The 24,235-nt window shown below is 41.9% G+C and overlaps 2 protein-coding genes across 3 annotated transcripts in view; one reads left to right on the forward strand and one right to left on the reverse strand.

The window, feature by feature from the left end:
• The window catches only part of LOC135701526 (EGFR adapter protein-like), a 194,459-nt gene that overhangs the window by 24,578 nt on the left and 145,646 nt on the right, over positions 1-24,235 (reverse strand). The gene's annotated exons all lie outside the window — the stretch shown is intronic.
• Positions 5,927-22,928, forward strand: LOC135701170 (uncharacterized). Its single transcript, XM_065221923.1, has 3 exons — positions 5,927-5,936; positions 6,067-6,702; positions 22,777-22,928. Exons 1-3 carry the CDS (start codon positions 5,927-5,929, stop codon positions 22,926-22,928), a joined length of 798 nt encoding a protein of 265 aa, XP_065077995.1.

Genomic DNA, 24,235 nt, shown 5'->3' on the forward strand with positions numbered 1-24,235 from the left:
AACCACGTCGTCCCTCCCGCCAACTTTAACAGGAGCTATTCCTAAACAACAAAATCTCTCTCAATTTGTGACGAAAGCTGATTTCAGCAAAGCGATGACGGACATTGGTTGTCTCATCAAATCGCTAACTTCTCAGGTCAATGCGTTAAGGCAGGAGATTAGAAACCCTCACACAGTTCCTTTACCTCCAAGACCCAGTTTCAACAGGACTAACCCTTTTTTTGATGAGGATAATCTTCCACCCCCGAGTATTCCAACAACCTCGTATGGGAGAGAAGTTCCATTTTTGAGATCAATAGGTTTGCCAACAGTGACAACCTCGACCATTACGGGAAGCGTGCCATACCCGGCACCGATTTCACACGGGGCTGGTGAGAATGTACCATTCCACAATTTGGTGGATCGATTAACGTTGAGTTCCATTAGCTCAGTGGACGACAACCGATTTCCGAATCCCAACAATAATTATCCCGATGTTCCACATCAACAACCTGGTGCTCCGGGATTACCACCTACCGTACCACCGCGCAAAGTGACGCCAGTGTCGCAATGGAAAATTAGAAAGTATTCCGGCACGGACCAGGGGTTGGGGATTAATGATTTTTTGTCCCATGTTCAGCAATTGGCTATTTCGGAACATGCCACCGACGCTGATTTATTCGATTCGGCAATCCATCTCTTTGACGGTCCAGCTTTAGGCTGGTACACCTCGAGAAGAAGCCAATACTCGCTGAGAGATTGGTCGCATTTGGTTCGGGAACTAAAAAAAGAATTCAGGCATCCAGATCTGGACTCGGTACTTCGAACCAAGATCTACCAAACCCGTCAACAAAGAGGAGAGACTTTTCAACAATATTATCTCCAAATTAATCGACTCTTCCAAGCCATGAGCTATCCCATGGCGGAGGCCGAAAAGGTCGAGGTCCTCAAAACCAACTTACGTTACGATGTCCGTAAGGCTTTGGTAGGTAAAAGGGTAACCACGCTCAAGGATCTGTTAGCTATTGGTAGAGATTTAGACGCCACTGATTTCTCAGCCTTTTCGAAGATGTTTGACTCGAACTTGAACTCGAACAAACGGGATAACTGTGCGATCAACTCCGGCAGCGGAACGTATTCGGCTACTCGGACATTTTCGAGTCGGAATCGCCAAACTGGTTCCACTGGTAACGAACATTCCCTTAAAGGATATAAATCGGTGCTCAATAATTCCAAGCCTAACGCCAAGCAAGCTTCGAGTCCCAAGGCGAATCCTTCAGATAAGGAGGGAAAGCTTGATGGCCGTTCTAAAGAACAGAAGCCAGGGACCAGTAAACCGAGTTCACTACTCAAGTTGGTTTCAAATTATCGTCCTCCAGCGGAAGGCGAATGTTTCAACTGCGGGGACCATCACGAGCTGTCAGATTGCCCGATTCCCCGTAGGGTTTTTTGCAATCGGTGTGCCTTGAAAGGGTTCACAACCAACAACTGTCCATTCTGTTTAAAAAACTCGCTGGGGAAGCCCTAAAGCCGCAGGAACTTCCAACCGCGCAAGAGGAGAGCTCTTTGGCTTCTTGGTTTCCTGATCTGTATCAGTTTTATGAACTTAGATCAGAAGATGAAGATGAAAAAGAAATTCTCCCTCAAATTCACAAAATCACCTTAAATAGCCTGGAAGATGATCGACCTCACGTTACTCTCAAAATGTTTGACATTCCGGTAGATGCGCTTCTCGATTGCGGCAGCAATTTATCTTTCATTAACTCCTCTACATTTCATAAGCTAAGGAAGGTCCGTCTTAGAAAACCTGCTCAGGCGGTGGAGCTGCGAACGGCCGACGGTTCTCGTCTGGAAGTCCTTGGAGAAATTCATATCCCTTATACTTTCAATGGTAAAACTCGAGTCTTGCCAACCTTGGTCGCACCCAATTTAACCAAAGATTGTATTTGCGGCATGGATTTCTGGAGGATATTTGGAATCTATCCGGCCATCGCTTCGGTTTCAGGGATATCTACAACAGCAAAGCCCAATCGGGAGAGTCTTCAACCTAGATTGACCGAATCCCAATGTGAGAGGTTAGAAGAAGTTAAACGGAGTTTTAAGGTAGCCGGCTCTGACACGCTTGAGACCACTTCGCTTTATGAGCATAATATCGTACTTAAAGAGGAGTTTAAGTCAAGCAAACCGATTAGACTATATCCATATCCTATTGCTCCGAAGATACAAGCCGGATTGTTTGCCGAGATCAACCGACTATTAGACCGTGGGGTTATCGAGGAGTCGAATTCGGATTGGTCCTTAAACATAGTTCCAATCCGAAAATCTACCGGAGCCATCCGTCTTTGTCTCGATGCGCGCAAACTCAATGAGAGAACCGTACGTGACGCCTATCCCCTTCCCCACCCTGGACGCATTTTAGGTCACTTACCTCGAGCAAACTTTTTGTCGACCATCGACCTTACAGAGGCCTTCTTGCAGATCCCTCTGGCTCGGGGATCCCGAAAATATTGCTCGTTCAGTGTCCAAGGGAAGGGGATGTTCCAGTTCACCCGCCTTCCATTCGGTTTAGTCAACAGTCCGGCGACACTGTCCCGATTGATGAACCGAGTGTTAGGACATGGGGCACTGGAACCGTTTGTCTTCGTATACTTAGACGACATCGTCATAGTATCGGAGACATTCGAGGATCACGTACGGCTTTTGGAAGAGGTTGCGAAACGCCTCCGAACGGCGAATCTCTCGATTAAGCTGGAGAAATCCCATTTTTGCCGCGATGAAATCCCATTTTTGGGCTATATTTTATCCTCTCAGGGTTTGAGAATTAACCCTGAGAAGATAGCGCCCATTGTAGAATACGAACGTCCCACGACGCTTACCAAACTCCGTCGCTTTATGGGGATGTCAAACTATTACCGGCGGTTCATCGCCGAATATAGCAAGACGACTGCGGCCCTCTCAGAGCTTCTCAAAAGTCAGACGAAGACTGTGAGATGGAATCCTGAGGCGGAGGATGCTTTCCTGGCAATTAAGGAGAAGTTAATAACGGCACCCATTTTATCCAGCCCTGACTTTGATCGGGAATTTATTATCCACACTGATGCGAGCGATCACGCCGTCGCCGGAGTGCTTACGCAGAAAATAGATGACCAGGAGCGGGTAATAGAGTATTTTTCAAAAAAACTCACCACCCAGGAACGCGTATATCATGCTACGGAAAAAGAGGGCCTTGCCGCGCTCCTTTCCATAGAGCATTTTCGCGGCTATGTTGAGGGAAGCCATTTTGTACTGGTCACGGATTCATCCGCTCTAACGTACATCATGCGAACGAAGTGGAAAACCTCCTCGCGACTTAGCCGCTGGAGTCTATCGCTTCAAATGTACGATATGACGATTGTGCATCGTCGGGGCAAGGACAACGTTGTCCCCGACGCGCTTTCACGAAGTGTGATGTCAATATCTGCCCAGTCTCCATCTTCCTGGTACAACAACCTGAAGCTTTCCGTCGAAAACCGACCCGACGACTATCCCGACTTTCGCGTCAGTCAGGGACAGCTGATGAAATTTGTGTTCAACAATGATCTGACAGACCATCGTTACGACTGGAAAATAATTCCCAGTCCCGATTCACGGCATGAAATCCTCAAATACTGCCACGATGATTTCATGCACATAGGAGCAGAGAAAACCGTGGAAAAGGTACGTCGGCACTACTATTGGCCGAAAATGGTTAGTCAAATCCGGACATACGTGCGAAAATGCTCGGTTTGCGCGGAGATAAAACCTCCGAACTCGTCGACGACACCTCTGATGGGCGATATGCGTATTCCGTCGCGTCCATGGCAGATTATCGCTCTAGATTACATCGGTCCCTTACCGAGATCGAAATCGGGGAACCAATACGTGCTCGTAACGATGGACTTGTTTAGTAAATGGGTGCAGTTGCATCCCTTTTCTAAAATCAGTGCTAAGACGCTGTGTGTTGAATTGACACGTCATTGGTTCCACAGAAATTCGGTCCCCGCGATTATGCTGTCCGATAACGCGACAACTTTTACGTCAAAGGAATTCAAAGCCTTACTAGATCGATTCAAGATCAAGCATTGGCTGACGTCAAGATACCATTCGCAGGCCAACCCTGTTGAAAGGCTGAATCGGGCGATCAATACGTCGCTTCGGTCGTACGCGAGAGACAATCAGCGTGAATGGGACACGCGTTTGTCGGAGGTCGAAGTCGTCATCAATTCGACGACCCATTCCTCAACGGGCTTTACCCCGTTTCGAATCGCGAGAGGAGAGGAGGTAGTTCTCTATGGAACTGAACACGATAATTTCGAGAACGAAGATGAATCGTCGATCGAGGCCCGTCTAGCTCGCATTCGCGAGGAATCCCCAAAACTATTCGCGGTAGTTCGCAAAAATCTAGAAAAAGCCCATACGGAAGCGGCGCGAACGTATAATTTGAGAACACGGCAACATGCAAAACCCTTTTCGGTGGGAGACACAGTCTACAAACGAAATACTAGACTCTCAAACGCAAAGGAGTTTTATAACGCGAAATTGGGAGCACAGTTTGTACCTTGCACAGTGGTGGCGAAGCATGGTTCGTCTTCCTACGAACTGGCCGATCCAAACGGTCGCATCATAGGTGTTTGGCCAGCAAACCTGCTTAAGCGAGCTCCGTAATCATTTTATGATGGACGAAATGGGCGATCCAATAACGTCCTCAGTCTCTGGATTCCCAAGCTGAAAGAAAAGATCCCATTGTTAGTTCAACCTTGAACTGTCCTCTGGACTTGTTTGCACACCAGGGGTGCTCACCTATAGCCCTAAATTCAGGAATTTCACCTCTCTAACACTTTCCGCGGGGTGCTAGGGGAACTCTCCTGTTTTCTTAGGTTTTCGAAGAGTAGCCTGTGGTGAACAATCTCGTCCACGTTTGGGTGGAGACGTCCTCCAAACGGTATCTCCAAGCCGCGCGCGCATCTCGATCTTCAGTGATCAAGAGAAACCGGTGTACTGAAATATGGTTCGCCCGACCGATGGCGATCCCTATGTCCCAGAGAATAGTTTAATCGTGAATCTGCACGAAAACCCGATACCCTGTGTAATAATTTGTGCACAGTACTGATCGATGATAGTCGCACACCATACTGAACCAAACAAGCAACAAGCGATAGATCTGTATCACTTCTGTGTCTTTAGACTTGCTTCGTGCTTTGTTTGGGCTTCATGATCCGAGGAATGTATATGGATAGATCACCAACAACGGTGATGTTTCAAATTAGTCCCGATCTTTCATTCGCACGTTCAACATGTGTTGACGTCGCGCGTTTAAGTGTTTTTTTTTTGTCTAGCTCGACAAAAGAAATGTGTGAAAACGAAAGTGATTTATTGTTTTATTCCGGGCTCCGCTGATCGATCCCAGAACTGTTAGATGTTGAGTGTTGTAGTTTCGGTGGTAGAAGGTTTTGACAACTATAGTAAATCGATACTCGTGATACGGAAGATCGACCAATGTAGGCATTGCCTCGAGTAGTTCGTAAGTGTTATATATGCATGTTTATAAATAGTGGCCACTGATTTTTTGTTGATGATGTTTTGATTTGTTTAGTTTTTTTGTGAGTGATATCTCTAGAGTTACTGTTAAGATTTGTAGTGGAACCTAAAAAGAACCATTTGTTAAACGCTTCTTTTTCCTTGACCAGAGGGGGATATGTTACCGGCGGGTAACATTGTTTTCATCTGTTTAGTACACGGGATATAGCTGTATTTATATTAGGGAGATTATTTAATCGGCAACGGTCAATTTGAATTCGTTGTTGGGTGGCATAAGTGGTCAGACGATCGAACAGCTAAACGATGAGTGCAGGTGGGTGGTGGCGATATCCACTGAACTCGAAGAGAGTGTGGGCGGAAACTCTCCCTGGAGAGAGTGACGAAGCCCACGATGGAGGAGAGTGAGCAGATAACGGAGGCTGGGGAAGTTTAGAGTCAACCACCGAAGTCGCAAGACGTGCGCTCGGGTGTCGTCCAGTGAGCAGACGGCTAGTGCTTGAGAGAAATCTCGAACTGTAACCACGTGGATAGTGATAAGCCGTGCTTTTGCGGGATCACCACACCTATCGTACAATCGAACCCCGGTCATAATCCGTCCACCGACGGGCTGCCACTCAGCCGCCACCCGGCCACCGCCCGGACGTCTTCCAGCTGCTTTAAGTAACCGGCCACCGGGCCGTAACTCGGTCTTCATCCGGCCGCCAACCCGGCCGCAACTCGGTCTTCATCCGGCCGCACTCAGCCGCCTTCTCCGACCGAACCCGCCTTCATCCGGCAGTATACCCGGCCGTCGTACGAGCGTCATCCGGCTGCTACCGGTGACCATCCAGTCACTACCCGGACACTACCCGGTCGTAACTCGGTCTTCATCCGGCCGCACTCAGTCGTCCCCTCGACCGAACTCGCCTCCCTCCGGCCGCCAACCCGGCCGCAACTCGGTCTTCATCCGGCCGCACTCAGCCGCCTCCTCCGACCGAACTCGCAGGCATCCGGCAGTATACCCGGCCGTCGTACGAGCGTCATCCGGCTGCTACCGGCCTCCATCCAGTCACTACCCGGACACTACCCGGACACCACCCGGCCACCACCTGGTCGCCTACCGGACGCCATCCTACTGCCACCCGACCATCACCCGATCGCTACCCGTCACCACCAAAGCCCAGTCAGGTTTGTTTGCCATCAATAAATAAATAATTTAACCGTTGACCGTAGCGTTTGATAGGATCCTTTGTCCGAAAACTCTCCCACGCCCGTACGCCTTGAGACCCGGAACTATCAGAGGTCGTGAGTGCCCACCCCGGGAGCTGTCGTAGGCTTAGACCGGCAGCTTGGGGCTTTGGCAGGTCCTTCTCCAGGTCCTAGCGGTTCCGGGGCCTAAAAGTGTCTTATAACATATCGCGCATAAGTTTTTGTATCCTTTCAAGGAAGATCATTGGTAATAATGTAGATGAATAGGATCAAAGCAATTGATTTTTGGGTATTGATAAATTCCGGATAAACCATCAAGTGGAATACCACAAACGTAACAGGTCTTATGAAAAAAAAACGTTCTGTTTTCGATACTTTTTCCCTATCCAAATATAACTCAGTTTTCTCAACAATTGTTCGTGCTTCAAAAAATCTAACTAGACGTATGGATTCAGGAAGGTCTATTCAACAAAATCCAAGCGTAATATTCAAAGAAAGAAGCCAAAATCCATCTTGGCTGAACATAAAAACCAAATTTTAACAAAAATACGTAGTTTTATCAATTTAAACCTGGCTTTGGGTGTGCTTAAAAAAATAAACATCACATATGAATTTAGCAAGGTCAATTCTATAAAATCTAAGCATAACTTTCAAAGGACAGTATCAAAATCCAGCTTAGCAGAAAAGGAAAACAAAAAAAAACCTTTTTGAATTTCAAACCCGGTTCAACCTTCACGTATGGATTCAGCAAGGTCCATTCTAAAAAATACAAGCCTATTTTTAAAAGATATGAGCCAAAATGCAACTTGGCAGAACCGAAAAACCAAATTTCTATGAAAATACGGATGGATTCAGCAATTCGGTAAAATCCATTAATATTTTTCAAAGGAAGGAGCCGAAATTCAACTTGGCTGAACAAGAAATCCAAATTTCTATAAAATTCTAAATTCTAATAAATTGTGCATGCTTCAAAAAATTTACCATCACGTATGGAGTCAGCAAAGTACATTCTATAGAATTTAAATCTATTTTCAAAGATGGGAGCCGAAATTCAGCTTGGCAGAACAGAAAATCAAAGTTTTTATGAAAAAACGTACTTTTGTGAATATAAACTCGGTATTCTCAAAAATTGAAGAAATTCAACGTATGGATTCAGCAACTTCTATTAAAATACAAGCATATTTTTCAAATATAGAAGCCAAAATTCAGTTCGGAAAACAGAAAAATTAATTTTCTATAAAATAACCTTCTTTTGTGAATATTAACCAGGTTCGTCCTTCCGGTATTCAGCAAGTTCCATTCTTTAAAATCCAAGCACAAATCTCAAAAGATTGAACCGAAATCCAACCAAGCTTTAACAAAATCTACCATCACGTATGAAATCCCAAAGATCTATTCCATAACATCCAAGCCTGTTTTTCAAAGGACGGAGCCAAAATCCAACTTGGCTGATCAAGCAACCTAAATTTCTATAAAAATACATACTTTTGTGGATGTAAACCCAGTTTTCTCAACAATTGTGCTTGCTTAAAAAAAATCTACACATATAAACGTTCTGAATTTTAATTGTGATGTAAACATTCATTCACGTAAACTTGTTTTTCATTTCCCGCAACCGAGCAACTTGTAAACAATGTTGTTTACAAACATGGGCTTTTGTATACTATATTTGCTACATTGCATGAAATGTCTCAGAACTTTACATGATATATAATGTAAGCTTATATGATATGTGACGCTCCATTTATGTGCATCATAATGAATAGAAATTTACACTAATTTTTCGAACTGTGTACCATCAGGCATGAACACACGAAGGTCCATTCTTTAAAATCTCAGCCTAATTTTCAAAGGATTTGAATCACACACAAACGAGGAATTTATCTAAGGGAGCGGAATCTACGTTAAAAGTTAGTTAAATCACTTCAGGAAAGCTCAGACTAACATTCAATATAATTCAATCACTCAACAGAAAATGTTGGACTCCATTGGATACCATTTGGAAAATTTAAGCTCAAAAAATTATCGGTTCACTTCGGAAAACTTTCTACACTTTCACTAAGCAAGATTGCGTTCTTGCCAAACGCCAAAGCAGTTAACAAAAATCTGGAGCTCACTTAGGAAAATATCAAACCCGTTCTGACTAGTTTGGTTTCAGTTCGGAAAAAGTTGAATCAATGCAGGAAACCTTGGCTTCATTTAGGAAAAGGATTAATCAGCTAATTTTGCCTCACTTCAGAAAATGCGAAACCAATTCTTTCAAGATTGGATTTGGAATATGTTGAATCACTTCAGGAAAGTTTTGACAACTTTAAAAAGGATTGAATAACATAACAGAAAAGTTAAGACCCAGTTAGAAAAATATTGATGACTTATTCGAAAGTTTGAACTCACTTCAAAAAAGTTCAGACTCAGTTTTGAATCTGCTTTGAAAAGTGTCACCTCAGTTAGGAATTTCCTGAATCGTTTCTGATTTGGTCAGACTTCTAAAAAATTTAAACCAATTTTGAAAAGATTGGATTTAGCTCGGAAATTGTTGAATCACTGTAGAAAAGAAGTGAATCATTAAGTATCATTGCAGAAGGTTTGTAAGTTAAGAAATGTAGATCGAATGCAAAAATCTGGCGACTACGGTGGGCTGGGCACATCGTAATAATGTTGGATAACGAACCACTGAAAATGTTTCTTTGTAGTGATCCGACTGGAACAAGACGAAGATGTGCGCAACGAACAAGAGGGATCGATCAGATTGAATGTGGCTTACCTAGTGAGTTGCCAAACAAGATTAGGAATGATGTTCGATAAGATCCGTTTTCAACAACTGAAACCGGCTGATCCGATTTCAAGGACCTGTCATGCCGTACTGGTAAAGTACCAATTTATGTGAAAATTCATTAAAAGAACAAGGTGATACAACAACAACAACATAATAAAATCTAGCAAAGCGAGTATCCATACCCAAATGAATTTGCGAAAAATAAATATAATAATAAATAATAAATAAATAAAAAATTATACACTAAAAGTTTATTTTATTTCCCCCTTGGTGCTATTCCAAAATTTTGAAGGGGGGGGGGGTGACAAAAGAAAAACTTGATATTTGTTCCGGCCTAATAATGACGTGTGCGGATTGCTTCATGTGGCTTGACAGTTCTTTCAGAACTTTATTTGAACTTTATGGAACTTGAAAGTTCTTTCGGAACTTTATTTGAACTTTAGGGAACTTGAAGGTTTGGTCGGAACTGTATTTGAACTTTATTGGAAGTGATTTTAATCGTTTAATGCAGAACTTGTGGTTACTTGTGTAGTCATGCGACATGTCATTAGAGACCATGTCAAATGACAAAAGTGACAAAGTTGTTACTTTAGTAAATTAGCATAGTCTCTAATGAATTATCCGTGAATCTCTTTTTGATATCCCGAATGACTAGTTTTTGTTGAAATTAAAGGTTGGCCAAAACTTACTGGGCTTCCGAAACCTGTTCCAGGGACATTGGGTGGCCATTATAAATCCTTTTAATTTAGATGATCTCTAATGCCATGTCCATCATATTATGGTTTTGTTGAAACCATAGATTGGCCACATGCTCCAGGGCTTCCGGAACCTGTTCCAGGAACATTGGGTGGTCATTGTCACTCGTGTCAATTGGCATGGTCTATTATAAAAACAAGTCCATAAAAATCTGAAAGTTTTGATTCGCCACATGACTAGATTTTGATTAAATTAAAGGATGACCGCTTCCTCCGGGGCTATTCTATTCATTCTATTAAAGGGTGTATTCGATAAAAATGACTCACCGAAAATTTTCTGTAACTTTGAACCGTATGAGTAAAAAAAACCTGAAAATTTTAGAAAATCCTATTCATAGTGTATTGTTTACATCTGTTAACTTCCTGGGCAAGAATATTTCGTTGCCAAGTCTATGTTCGATGTTCCGGAGGATGTTCGAAAGAAGACATTATCGAAATTTGCAAAGAAGTTCCTGATCTGGCAGCGGATTTGCAGATGCGGTGAAATAAGCGCTCCCTTCATCACTTCCAGAACAATCTTCTTTTTCTTTTGACATAGTCATGCTAATTACATCACAGTGTAGATTATACTGTCGCATCATTCGATTGATGGGGCCATTTTTGCGTAATTTGTTTTGTGTGATTTTTCTGAGAATAATTTTCGTGTTCTTAGACGCCGACAGGGTGTGCAGAAGTTTAATTGTTAAAGTATTTCTGATGATTCTTTGCGCTGTGAAATAATGGCCTTCAACATATAAAGACTGGAACGCGCAAAAATTGGTCGACCAAATAATCGTTTCTTTCAGTCAAAATTCAGATCACACAAAATCTTCTTATTTTTCTATTGGTAGTTCAATTCATATATTTTGTTTATTCTTCTGGTTTTCCAAATACGAACTGCCGTGCCTTCCGCTTAACCCCTTCCATTAAATTTTGCACAGTTGTCTCATCGACCTTATTCGGCGCCAAACGCCAGTTAGATTAAAACAGCTGCTCGTTTTCCATGGATTTATTAGTTTTTTGAGATTCCGTTTGACCAAGGCCCAAACCCGTTCGCCCGCTGTTGGGAGGGTTGTGGTCTTTGGGTACCACAACCACGTTGTTCACATCGTACCACTTGATTGCCTTTTTCCCATAGTGGCAGCTCGCCAAGTTCGGCCAGAACAGCACAGGTCTATTATGTTGCTTTAGGAATGGTAGCAGACGCTTTTCCAGGCACTCCTGGACGTAGATCTCTTGATTGATGGTTCCCGTAGTAATGAAAATGCCGCTTTTTAGATCACACGTGCATATGGCCTGCCAAAAGAGATATTTTTTTCGGGAACTTCCATAGTTTGATGGTTTGGAAAATTTCAGCCACCGGCACAATTCAGCAGGTGTGCGGATTATTCCGGTCACAGAGCAAGATGCGATTGTTTGTTAAGTACCCATCCCGGCAACCCGGTATTTCTGACACCTTGAATATTTTGGTTTGAAATCGCAAGGATAAATCGGATTGAGGATGACGCGGGAAGTGACAGGTGTGCGTGTGTGTTTTGTGTTCATAGGATAATAGGAAAAGTCCTGTGTTTTAGGGTACTATTATGCCCTAAGGTAGACCAGAAACCTAGCCTTTGGTGATGTGAAAAGCAACGGTCTACCAGCGGCCGGAACCGGTGGGGAAGAATGTTGGAGACCGACTATAGAGGATGATGAATCGACTTGTGTAGTTTGTTTTGTGTGAGTTGCAGAATTATTTGAATTAAGGGCACTAATGGGGTCTGATTAACTGCAAGAGCCTGTGGAAACTAGATATTTACTCTGGGTGAGAATCACCCAGCACGCAACGGTAGTCACACGTCCCGGCTGCCTGATGGCCTTCCACGGAAAGAGGACGAATGCAGTAATCGATTGTTCAGGTGTTGCACAACCGCGAGAGAATGAACGTGTTCATTAGACTGATGCAAAATTTGAAATTTTTGCTCCACAGTGCTTAAACGGTTCCAAATTGGATCCTGCTCAGCCTCCCAAAATTTGAACTACTTTAGTAAGAAACTGACTTGGCACAAACCATTTCAAGTTTATATGGGAAAACTTATGTTTTTGTTCATATATATCTAACAATTCACCACATAACTATGCTTTTAAAATTGACAGCAGTGATTGTAGCAAATTTTCTCAGCTACAACTTTGTTGAAAATTATTTTTCAATCAAATGTAAGTAACAAAAGTTATTAATGATTCAAGTCACTGATGTCTTATGATTATGCTCATTCAACTGTTCAGCAGGCAACATTGGTGTTTCTGGTGCGAACAATAGAGCACAAATATCATGGCTACTATGTCACACTGCAGAATACAGTGCTGCCCACAGAACAGCTGCTTGATCATGCCATAAGATTATCAATCTCTTAAACAATTAATAACAATTTAATTTGACATTTGGCTGAAGAACAGTATTCCGCAAAGTTGAAAAAGCAATATGGAAAATGGGTAGAAGACAATGAACAAAAAGTTTTGTTTTCCCATAGTAATTTCCATACAAACTTCGAATAGTTTAAGCCAAGTCAGTTTCTTACCAAAGTAGTTTAAATTTTGGGAGGCTTAGCAGGACCTGATTTTAAACCGTTTGAGCACTAGGGAGCGAAAATTTCAAATTTTGCATCAGTCTAGTGTTCATCCACCTGACAGTTTACCGAGGGGTTAAACCATAGATGTTATACAATGACGAATAGTAATCCATTCAGTCACATTGACCTCACTCTAGAACCTACATTTCGTGTTTAGATCTATAAGTGAACTGCTGGTCTGAGTTCCTCTGCTATATTCAATTAGAGGATGTTCCTGAATCTACAGTCAAACAGTACGTAATGTTGTGAACAACTTCAATGACAGTTATCCAGCAGTGCTCCCATTTTATTTACAACAATCCAATGCATACGAGATTTTGCCGATGGTGTGCCGGATCTAATTTCGGCACAATGTGCTGAGTGACTTACCCGTTGCGAAAACTCATCATAGCAACCATTTGTTATACACTCAACTTCCAAATGCAGCATTTCAGGGTTTTTTTTTTGCATTTTTAACAGAAATACACCAATTTGAAGTTGACCAATTTTTACGCGTTCCAGACTTTAAAAGGAGTTTGTTTTTGGACGGATTCTATGCGTTCCTCATGTACGGCAATATACAGATTCCATACCAGATTACAGTATTCCAGAATAGATCTTACGTATTTAATATTTAATAATTGAATAAAGGCCGAACACAAAATTATTGCGACACATTCAACAGGGCATAACTTTTTTACCATTGGGTAAAAATCAACCAAATTTTGCACACTTTCTCATTGATGTGTATTGTGTACATGCTGTCAGACTCGAAGTCGTGTTTTTCGATTCAACGAAAATGGAGGTGAACCAACGCGAGTTGATAGAACAAATTCTTTCCAAACACCTGGAATTTCCTGACCTGTCGCACCGGCAGTTGGGAAAAATGTTGAACATTCACCATTCAACCGTCTCCAGAGTGTTGAAGTGGTTCCAGGAGCGGTTGACGTTGGACCACGGCAAAGGAGCTGGAAGAAAACCGGGACCGGAGAACAAAAAGACGGAGGGAAAGGTGAAGCGGATGATTAAAGCAAATCCCAACGTCTCAAGCCGTGATTTGGCTAAAAAGATCGGCATGTCGCAGAGCTACGTCCAGAATGCAAAGAAGAGAGCTAGACTACATACATACAAGGTACAGAACTTCCCAAACCGCGATGAGCGGCAACAATCGACGGCTAAAACTCGGGCACGGAAGCTCTACGAGAAGATGCTGACAAAATATGGCTGCTGTGTGATGGACGACGAAACGTATATAAAAGCCGATTTTAAGCAAATTCCGGGGTTGGAGTTTTTCACCGGCAAGAGCAAGTTCGATGTGGACGACAAATTTAAGAAGAAGAAAATGTCGAAGTTCGCCTCCAAATATCTCATTTGGCAGGCCATCTGCTCTTGCGGACTGAGGAGTGAGCCTTTCGTGACAAAGGGCACAGTAAATGGCGAGATCTACAAATCTGAGTGCCTCGAGAAGCGCCTTTTGCTGTTCTTGCAGCAGCACGACGAAGCTCCACTTTTTTGGCCAGATTTGGCATCATGCCACTATTCTAAAAGTGTCCTGGAGTGGTATGAGGCCAATTCTGTCCATTTTGTTCCAAAGGACATGAATCCGCCAAACTGTCCGGAGCTGCGCTCGGTGGAGCAGTACTGGGCAATAATGAAGCGGGAACTTCGGAAGAGCAAGAAGACAGTCAAAGACGAGAAGGACATGTTAAGAAAATCGAAAAAAAAACTGAGAAACTGGTACCGGATGACACTGTAAAGACTTTGATGGAGGTCATCAAGCGAAAATGCGTTCAATTTTACACTCAAGGCTCCATCGATTAACTTTTATTTTGATTTTTGAAATAAATATATGTATAAAACTACCCTAAAATTTTGGTTTGATTCTAAACATTATAAGAAAATTGGCATGACATTTTCGGTGTCGCAATAATTTCGTGTTCGCCCTTTAGTGTATGGGTCTTGAAAATTATAGCTGAACCTCTCAATGAAGCCTAACATACTATTTGCTTTCGTTATGATTGTATTATAATGTTCTACAAAAGTGAGTTTGGAGTCTAGGATTACACCTAGCTCCCTAACAATTTTACATTTGTCTACTTTTTGGTTGCCTACAAATACTTCAAAAAGAGGTGTTTCTATTTTTCTGCTTAATACAATTGCGTTGCCCTTTTTTCAATTGAGCTGGAGTAGACTTTTACTACACCAAGTGTTGAAAAAGTTGATTTCATTCTGAAATTCTTGTGTCGCTAGAAATGCTTATTTTCATGAAGATCTTCATGTCGTCTGCATATATGAGAACTTTTATTTTTTTAAGGATTTAGGAAATGTCGTTTACGTACAAAATAAAAAGAATTGGGCCTAAATGAGAACCCCGTGGTACCGCAGAGGTGACCGAAATAGGTTTTGAAAGTTTATTTTGAAAACGAACTATTTGTTTGCACACTTAATCGCCACGTGGAATGACGGTCTGATAAGTCGAGTTAGAGCCCATTTGTGGCAAGTATAGATCAAAACAGAAGAAGTTCAATAACTCAGTAACCTTTAAGATTTGATAATTTTTTCATCAAAAATTATCTTCCAACACCCCTAAAAATATTTGCACTAAGGGACCGAACACTCTGTATAACTTTGAGAATTTTCTGAGAAGGGATGTTTCAAACATAACAATATTGTAAACTTCAATTTTATTGATTATTGTGCAGTTTAAAAAAAAATATCCATATCTTATTCTCCTTGATAAAAACGAAAATTTTGTGACTTGGAGACATTCTGAAATAATTTTGTTTCTCTAGATCTCATTCTAAGAAATGTAGCTCTTAATGCGCTTAAGGCGTTTACATGTCGACCAAAGCTAGTGTGCGAATGCATTCCTTCTTTAAAACAATTGGCCGAAAGAAACGGAGTTACATAATACTGGGTGCCCGGTCATTGTGGAATTGAAGGGAATAAAAATGCCGGCAGTTTAGCAAGACAAGCTTCTGCATCGAGCTTCATCGGTCCGGTACCATTTTGTGGAGTCCCTGAGTGCGATCTGAGGATGTAACTAAGAACTTGGTAGAATCTAACTAGAATGCCACGGATGCATCCAGACAAGCCACTGCTGCCAAAGCTTGGATCTTACTTAATCTTAGAAAAACAGATCATCAGGTAATAACTGGTCTAATGACTGATCACTGTCCTAGCGCATATCAGTTCAATAAAATTGGAAAAAATCAGTTTAGCGACTGTCGTTTTTGTCATTTTGAAAACAAAACTGCTGAGCATATACCATATACTATGCAATTGCGGACCACTGTTCAATCAAAGAACGTCAATATTTGGAAAAGGACTATTAGAACCTTTTGAAATTTGGCAAAGCAATACCAACAGGGTATTAGACTTTATACTAGGTGAGGTGAAAAGTAACCTCCTTGACCGCTAGAATGCGCTGCTACTGCAAAAAAGGTTATAGTGCCTTGTAGTCAGGCTTGCTGAAACTCCTCAAACTCACTGGAGGTTTGAAAACACTCTTGTCCTGCGAGTTTAGCCAGCCCTCACCTCGAGTGAGTGGCGGCAGGAATATGGAAGAAGTAAACAAAAACTCCGCGAGAGAGAGGGAGAGTGAACTTCAGCGAGAGGATGATTTGACGTGAGGTGCGCTTTTCGAGACTCCGGATGACTTTTTTGTTCGATGCAAGAAGCTCAGAGTTCACCCAGAGTGAGAGTAAGAGCGTGTGATAGAAAAAATGAACATGGATGGCAGCAAACCTCACTCTCATTTTATCCCCCTTCGCTCACAAGCTCTGAAGCTCAGTGGAATGATTTGGCAGTAGGCATTCTACTCCTCAGAAAAATGCTACGCTCGACACATTTTAAACTCGCGAGCGAGGCTTAATCAAGCCTGCTTGTAGTCCGTTCATATTTAGGCAGACATGCCAAATTTCAGTGCAATACTGTCTTTAGTTTTGTTTTGACAGCTGATTGTTGTTGACGTGTTGAGTATGGATAAAAACGATTTTCGTTCTCTCATAAAATATTTTTTTTTTTTTTGAGAGGCAAAACGGCGATGGAAACAAAAAAATGGTTGGATAAATATTATGGGGCTAATGCTCCGTCAGATTACACCGTCAAATATTGGTTTCGAGAGTTTCGTGGTGACCGCAACTCCACTACCGATCAAGTCCACATCGTCAGGTCCTCCGATGCGGTTACTGGATTAGTACTGAGCGCACACGCCATATTTTGGGCGAGATTCTGCATATGACAAAGTTAGCCTGCCGCTGAATGCCGCGCAAGCACACTCCTGACCAAAAACACGAACGCGAGAGCACTTCGAAGGAGTGTTTGAACTTGCTGATGTGGAATCGGGCGGACTTTTGGCGTCGATTGGTAACTGTTGTTGAAAAAAAAATAATAAGGAACCCAAACATAATCCTGATTTTAAATTAGATTGGATAGGAAATTAGGAGACGAAAAATAATTTCATGATCATGGGCGTAAACAACATTTTGCGAACTGATGTTTGAAAACATTTACAAGCATATTTTCTGCTCAGCATTTAAATTAAAAGCATATTTTTCATAGCATAGATTCCTATCTTTAAATAATCAGCAGTTCTTCCGAGTTTGTAGATAATCTATCTGATTTTTTTCTTCTTTGAAATATAAGCGGTTCTAGCTTGATTCGGTCAAGTGAGCCATTCGACCTAATGGCATTCAGCATAATGGCGTTCGGCCTAATGGCATTCAACCTAGTGACATTCGGCCCAATAACCCATCACCAACGACTTGAACTTCTGTGACGCAACACCAACCAAGCTGGTGGTTAGATTTTATGACTCATTGATTGCCCAGTTCGGCATAGCAATCGGGGGTTAACATTCCGGAAGCCAACTCAATCGAGGTCAACAAGTTGAGAACATTCCACCAAATTGATTCCGTTCAATTCCTTTCAGCTGATCCAACTGGCCGTGCACAAGCTCTCACCATTTGAAGCTAGCCAACCATCCGGAGGACGTAATTTCACGTAGGTCCGTGATTTCCCCCCAGTTTGCGTTTTCCCCCTCGAGAGTTCACATGACCAGCACGGCATGAGCTGAATTCATCGAATAAGTATGCCATGCAGCAGCGTACCGAACAGGCTGTGCGCTGCCTGTTGGTGGTCAACACTTCCTCCCATAAACCTCTATATTGAACGGTGCTGGGCTCTCAACCGAGACACAACCCTCTAAACTAATTCTCCTACAACGAACCGTGGCATGTCCTCGTTTTCAACTATCGATAAAGGCTTGGTGTGTTCGGTTCAACTCGCTATGTATTGACGGACGTGTGCTTAGGGGCACATCCACAACAACAGCAGGACGTAAAAAACTTGGATATAAAATATTGAATTTCATGTACTGATCAAAAATACAATGAAAAATTCATAGAAACTTTTTTCTCCGGCTCAGATTTTCTAGTTCAACCCACAACCAGCCCACGGGAGTATTACGATGAATTTGGGATGCTCAAATTTCGTTCTCTCGTTGGTGGTTTTCGACCTGATTGGAAAAATGCCACATCTCTGGGTGCGATGCTTAAACATAGCAAAATATTCTGAGAGACGGGTGACGAGTTGGTTACGAAGGGATAGTGCCCATGTTTACCGAGCGGCTATTGTGGTTCTGCACACAGATCCTCTCCCCCTCCCCCAATGGCGAGTTTGTTTGATGTTCATAGTAATAGGAAACTCATTCTTTTCCACTTTTCCGATGGGTCGCAAGTTGCAGTCCGTTTCGTCCGCTTACCAGAAAGCTGAATGGACTTTGTCATTTCTGGTGGATGTGTTTGCAAACGTGGAGGTACCTCATTTGTTGAATGGATGGAAAGAACCGAAAACAGATGAAAAGCCAACATCAATCAAGGCCCAGTGGGGGAGTGCAGCTGCACGTTAAAAATTGGGGAACGAACAACGATCGATCCATTTGAGTCAATATAAATGGACAAAGAAGGAGCGTGCCATCCAATTCCAAACGATGATGATACAAAGTGGTGTGGTGGCGCTGAAAGATAGAAGCGAGAGAGCCAAAGCGGAGACAATGTGATTATGTCCGTGCTTGCAACCGACTTGTTTATTGGTTCGATGATAATTAAAACGTTCGGTTGGGCAGAAATTGATTTCCGTTCCGTAATGGGTCGTTTCCATGGATGAGCGACCGGAAAGTTGGCTTTGGAGCTCGAAGATAACGATGTTTGGTTCCTAGAGTTAAGATGAAGTTTTAATGAGATTTCTCGATAATTTGTTCTGGAGTTCATCAAAATAAAGGATTATTCGTTTACGCTATACAGTAATGGCACTGCCTAGTCCTGTCTTCATTTCGGTATTGAAAGGTTTCGATAATGCACGGATCGATTCCAAAGTTCCCATTCCAATCGAAACACCACCCAACAAAGCACTCATTACAAGCACAATTAAAGCGCAAAAGATCGTCAGATATCAAACCCTACTGCAACTCTTTTGTTTTCTGTAGCACGAATGTAACAAAACCATGTTACTATTTTCAATGAACAATAGATGCATTTCGAAGCATAAAAATACCACACGCCATTCAAACTCTCTTTTCCGGATTGCATTTCTGCCACCCTGCCTGCGGGGGGCTTTATTATTTTTTTTTCGGAAAATGAGCCTTTGAAAACAGCACTCACTTTTTACTGCTCCCCGGCGACGACGACAACGACGGCGGCGCTTTGTGGCGGAAATAAAAACTATTCTCCGGCTTTTCATCCGCTTTGTCGTCAAAAGCTGGGATGGAGGGTTGGCCCAGGAAAAAGCTTGAAAATCGCACAAACGAAGAATGCAAAACAAAAAACGATATCCATTACGAGACCAAATCACAAACAGCTGCGGAAAGTACTGCCGATAGCTGAATGCAGTTTTACAGCTGCACTTTGCTCTGAATTGAGGATGTGTTGGGTGAGGCACAGTGCGGGCGTGGAGGGTATTCATTTCCGCCCTCGCAGTCCGCATTCCAATCGCACAAACCATATTCCACTCAAGAATGGATAAAGTTTTTCCCTTTCGCATTTGTTCCACTTTCCTGCTTCTGCGACGCTGGTATGTGACAGGGAACTAACTATGGAGCACCCCTGGTGTCCGGGTAAGTTCGTTTGGGCTTGGTTTTGTGGGTGAGAAGTCCTTCGGGTTCTGAGATTCACATCTCCGGTTGGTCCTCAGCGCAGCACCTTCACTATTACTGCGCTTCCATACCTATAGGTACCTATGCATTGGCTTCTGGTTGGAGTTTTTTACAGTGCACATTCCGGAGCACATTCACAACCCCATGCCACCACCGTTCACGCTCACCACCAGTTAACATGAAGACCATTCAGCTTTTGTATAGAAACTCGTCGAAAAGCGGTTGTGGGAGAAGAGTCTGGATTTTTCCCATTGAGATAGTGAGTAGTTTAATTTATCATAAATACTGAATGGGAGATTTATTTTCTTTTCTTTTTGCAATAGCTGGAATCCCGGAGATGAGAGTTTTCTCCCGTACTTACGATTGTTTGCTGCTATTGTTTGGCAAAATATGGCAGTGATATATGCTGGCTTTCTGCTGAATGGTGCAAAAATTGTGGGAGAAGACAAAGTTTTATAACGATGATTTTGGATTGTTTACTGAGCTTTGTTTGTCATGATTGCATATTAATATACAAACCTGCATGAATTATAGCAGAAGAATAAGGTGCCCGAAGAGCGCGGTGGGTAGTACCGTCCACCCACCGCTATTTCTCAGCTGTCCTTATTCAATTGAATTTATTTTTTGTACGTGATTAGTGACAAGCATAAACTGGTCAAATACAGAGCAAATTAGCTCAATTGGCTGAAGGATAGCCGAGAAATAGCAGTGGGTGGACTGCACCTCCCATCGCACTCTTCGGGGATTTCTGTATTAAGGTCACAAGATGGCCAATGGATTCCATAAATTAAACTCCCTTTGTTCCCATGTGTCCAGCTATTTTTCCCGGTTTCGTATAAACAGCTAAATGCTAAAAAAAACTAATACCAGCACGGTAGATTTTAATATTTTTTAAAGTTAGAAGTTCAGTCAAAATTATCGAATTTTTCAAAGTTACAGACCGATCGCTACTGGGTCTAGCGGATCACTGGACTGAATGTTATAAAGTGATAGATTTAACTTAGAAATTTTAATTTTAATCAATGAAATCAACGGATGTTAATGTGAGATCTCAGGCTAAGACTTTTTTGACGTTGGATAACGTCTTTCGGCAACATACGGGGGTACAAAATTGAAAACAATCATTTTGGATGCGTTACGAAAAATTAAAAGATTTTGAACGATAATAACTCAACCGTCTCTCGATAGATTTACGAGATAATGGCATCAATCGATTGGAAATATTTCTAGCAATTTGTTGAATGTTTCAAAACTATTGATTTCATTCTGTAAACTATTGAAAAATGGTTAAAAGTAAACCATTGTCTAAAGATGGTGAAAATCGATTGATTTTTTTATATTCTTATACTTTCTCCAACCGAGACATCAGATGCGAGTATCTGACACCTCTGATATTTTCTGTTCTACTATATAAGCGTCCAACAAGGTCACCCGTTCCATCATTGTCTATCCGATCGTCGACCCAGCAGCAGAGCAGCAGAGCAGCAGTACCAGAGCAGCGGAAGCAGAGCAACGGCAGCAGAGCAGCGGCAGCAGAGCAGCGGCAGCAGAGCCTGGAGCCGAGTGCGTTGGTGCCAGTGCTCCGGTATACTGGGCCGCCGTCATGGAATGCCCAGCTGCTGCAGTTCTCAGTCGGTCGTATTCACCGTCTGCTCCGCAAGGGCAACTACGCCGAGCGCGTTGGAAAAATGGCCACAACATTATCAAGAAAGAGTTTAACGTACGTATGCGAGTATCTGACACCTCTGATATTTTCTGTTCTACTATATAAGCGTCCAACAAGGTCGCCCGTTCCATCGTTGTCAACAACATCAGCCCAACAAAACGGCCCTTTTCAGGGCCACCAAACTTTCGCAAAAGCGTTATTAAGGAATATTCCTAAAATATAATATACACAATTAAGTACAACACATAACAGACGTTATCCAACGCCAACCCTGCGGTCGTATCTAGTATACAACCCTTCCAACTTTTTAAGATTACATGAGAAATTTTTCTCTCTGTCATATTCTCTTCCCATTTTTATTATTAATCTGTCAGCAACATTTACCCACTAACAAACCTGCAAACTTCTCCGACACTTAGAGCAACCGCACCAATGTGTTGCTATTCGGGCTGCTAGTTTGACAATAGCTAGTTTTTAATCACTTGTTGTGATGCTACATGAATGAATTTGCATCTGGGACCAGCATGCGTACACTGGTGGTCACGAAACTGTCCTCTGGATCCGGAACATCTATAAAAGTAGTCAATTCGTAAAAATGATCAAAATATCTATCTTCGTATGCTCATCTTATAAAAGTTGCCCACCAAAAGGTATAAAGGCATTCTGGATTACTAGATTGCATATTTTAGCTTGTGAATGTATCAAAAAATGTTGAAACTTTTTAGAAGTTCTGATTGATAGAAATGTGAGAAAGTTGAAAGATCTTTAAGAGTAACCCAAGTAGCTCAATTCTGTCCCAAGAAGTTGCAGCAACTTGTTTATAACTGAAATAAGTCGTATGTAAGTTTCCAAGACCAATTTATAACAAGGGTGCTTGTTGCCGGGACAACTAGGGTTAGGAATCAAGGCACCTCTTTTTAGCGTAGTTTAACTAGCTTTGAGCTGTAAATATTTATTGTTAGGTTACGTTTCGCAGGTAAATAATAGGTCTCATAATTACATTTAGTGTTTAAGTAGAATTTCACTAGTTTTAAGCAAGAAATACAATAATTTTAAAGAATACAATTCAATCACTTAATAGGTTGCAAATTACTGTTGATATTTTTTCTATTCATTAAATCTTCAACGATTGACAGGTACATTGACGGCTGCAGCGATGACAAGCGGTGGTAGGGCTACCAGCATCTTTGCTCGTCCGCCCGTTACGAGTTCAAGGGGACTGCAGATGGATCGTAGCAGTGCCAACAATGCTACTAGAGTAAGCTTCGACAGCTGCAGGGCAATCTAATTGGACGTTCCTAAAACTTTAGGTTCGTTTCAAGAACTTTATGGCAGTACCATTTATTTCAGTAAATAGAGGAAACCATCAAGAAGTTCCGAAAATTTAAGGATAGTAAAAAAACTTCAGGAAATTAACTTCAGGAAACATTAAGAAAGCTACACAGAAGATCCATGTTTAACGGGAAGTTTAAAAATCTTCTGGAATGAATCACACCGACATTTCTCTCACCTGAGGACGAGACTGAATCTTCTTCGCACAAATTACCGTAGGAATTCTGTTTTGTAAAGGTTCTTGAAAATATACGGTTTTTTTTTTGTTAATTATTATAGTCACTTTAACACTCTTGGGTCATTTGTGACTTGTCCGGGGGTGAGATTTGAACTCGTGACTTTGGCGTGGTTTAGTATACGGGTTTTATTTAACTTATAAACGGAGAATCAAGCACAGCGATAATTATCGAATAACAGATTTTATTGAACTTCAATCAACAGTGGTTGTTAGGATAATGAAAATTTGTAATTGAAGTCTTCCTCATGGCTTACTAGTTTCCAACAGGGCAGTTCCATTAATTTCTGAATAATTCCAGGAACACAATCAGGAGAACATAATGGAAGTTTCATAAACTTCAGGAAACAATAGAGATCTTCAGGAGAGTCTCAGGAATGAAAAGAAGTACTGAGAATTTCAGGAAGTTTCATAGGCAAACTGCGGGAACAAAAGGAAAGTTCCGCAATATTTCTGGAAATTTGTGTGAATTTCAGGCAAACTTAAAGATTTTCAAGGTGGTTGCAAAAACTTCAGGAAACTACAGGAACTTTGACGAAAATTTGAGAAATTCAGGGATATCCAGAGAACTTTAGAGAAGTCAAAATAATTTCAGAGATGTGGGGATAGCTGGAGAAAAATTGACATTTTAAAGAACTTCCAAGTACCTCAAAGAAGTTAGACTAGAGAGCTTTAGGGAATTTCAGATATATTAACGGCACTTCCAATAACTTCATAACTTTGTGAAATTCAATAAATTCCAGACTTTCAGAGAAGTTCGAAGATTTGTTTGAGTAAAGTCCGATAAATTCCGGTCAATTCCATAAACTTTAGAAAAACTTCGAGATTTTTTTTTTCAGTTCTATTTGGTTCAGGATAATATCAAGAACTTCAATAGAATTGAGAGTACTTCAGGAATGCTTTGAGAGCAGAAGGACTGATCAGAGAAAGTTATGAACAGTTCAACTTATTTCAAGGAAATTCAAGAATGTTTAAGAAGTTCCAAGAAACTCAGGGAATTTCCGGAACTTCATCAAAGTACCAAGACC

This window comes from Ochlerotatus camptorhynchus, unplaced genomic scaffold, assembly GCF_037179485.1.
Source record: "Ochlerotatus camptorhynchus isolate MF236.1 unplaced genomic scaffold, CSIRO-AGI_Acam_v1.1 ptg000014l, whole genome shotgun sequence".
Classification (NCBI taxonomy): Eukaryota; Metazoa; Arthropoda; class Insecta; order Diptera; family Culicidae; genus Ochlerotatus; species Ochlerotatus camptorhynchus.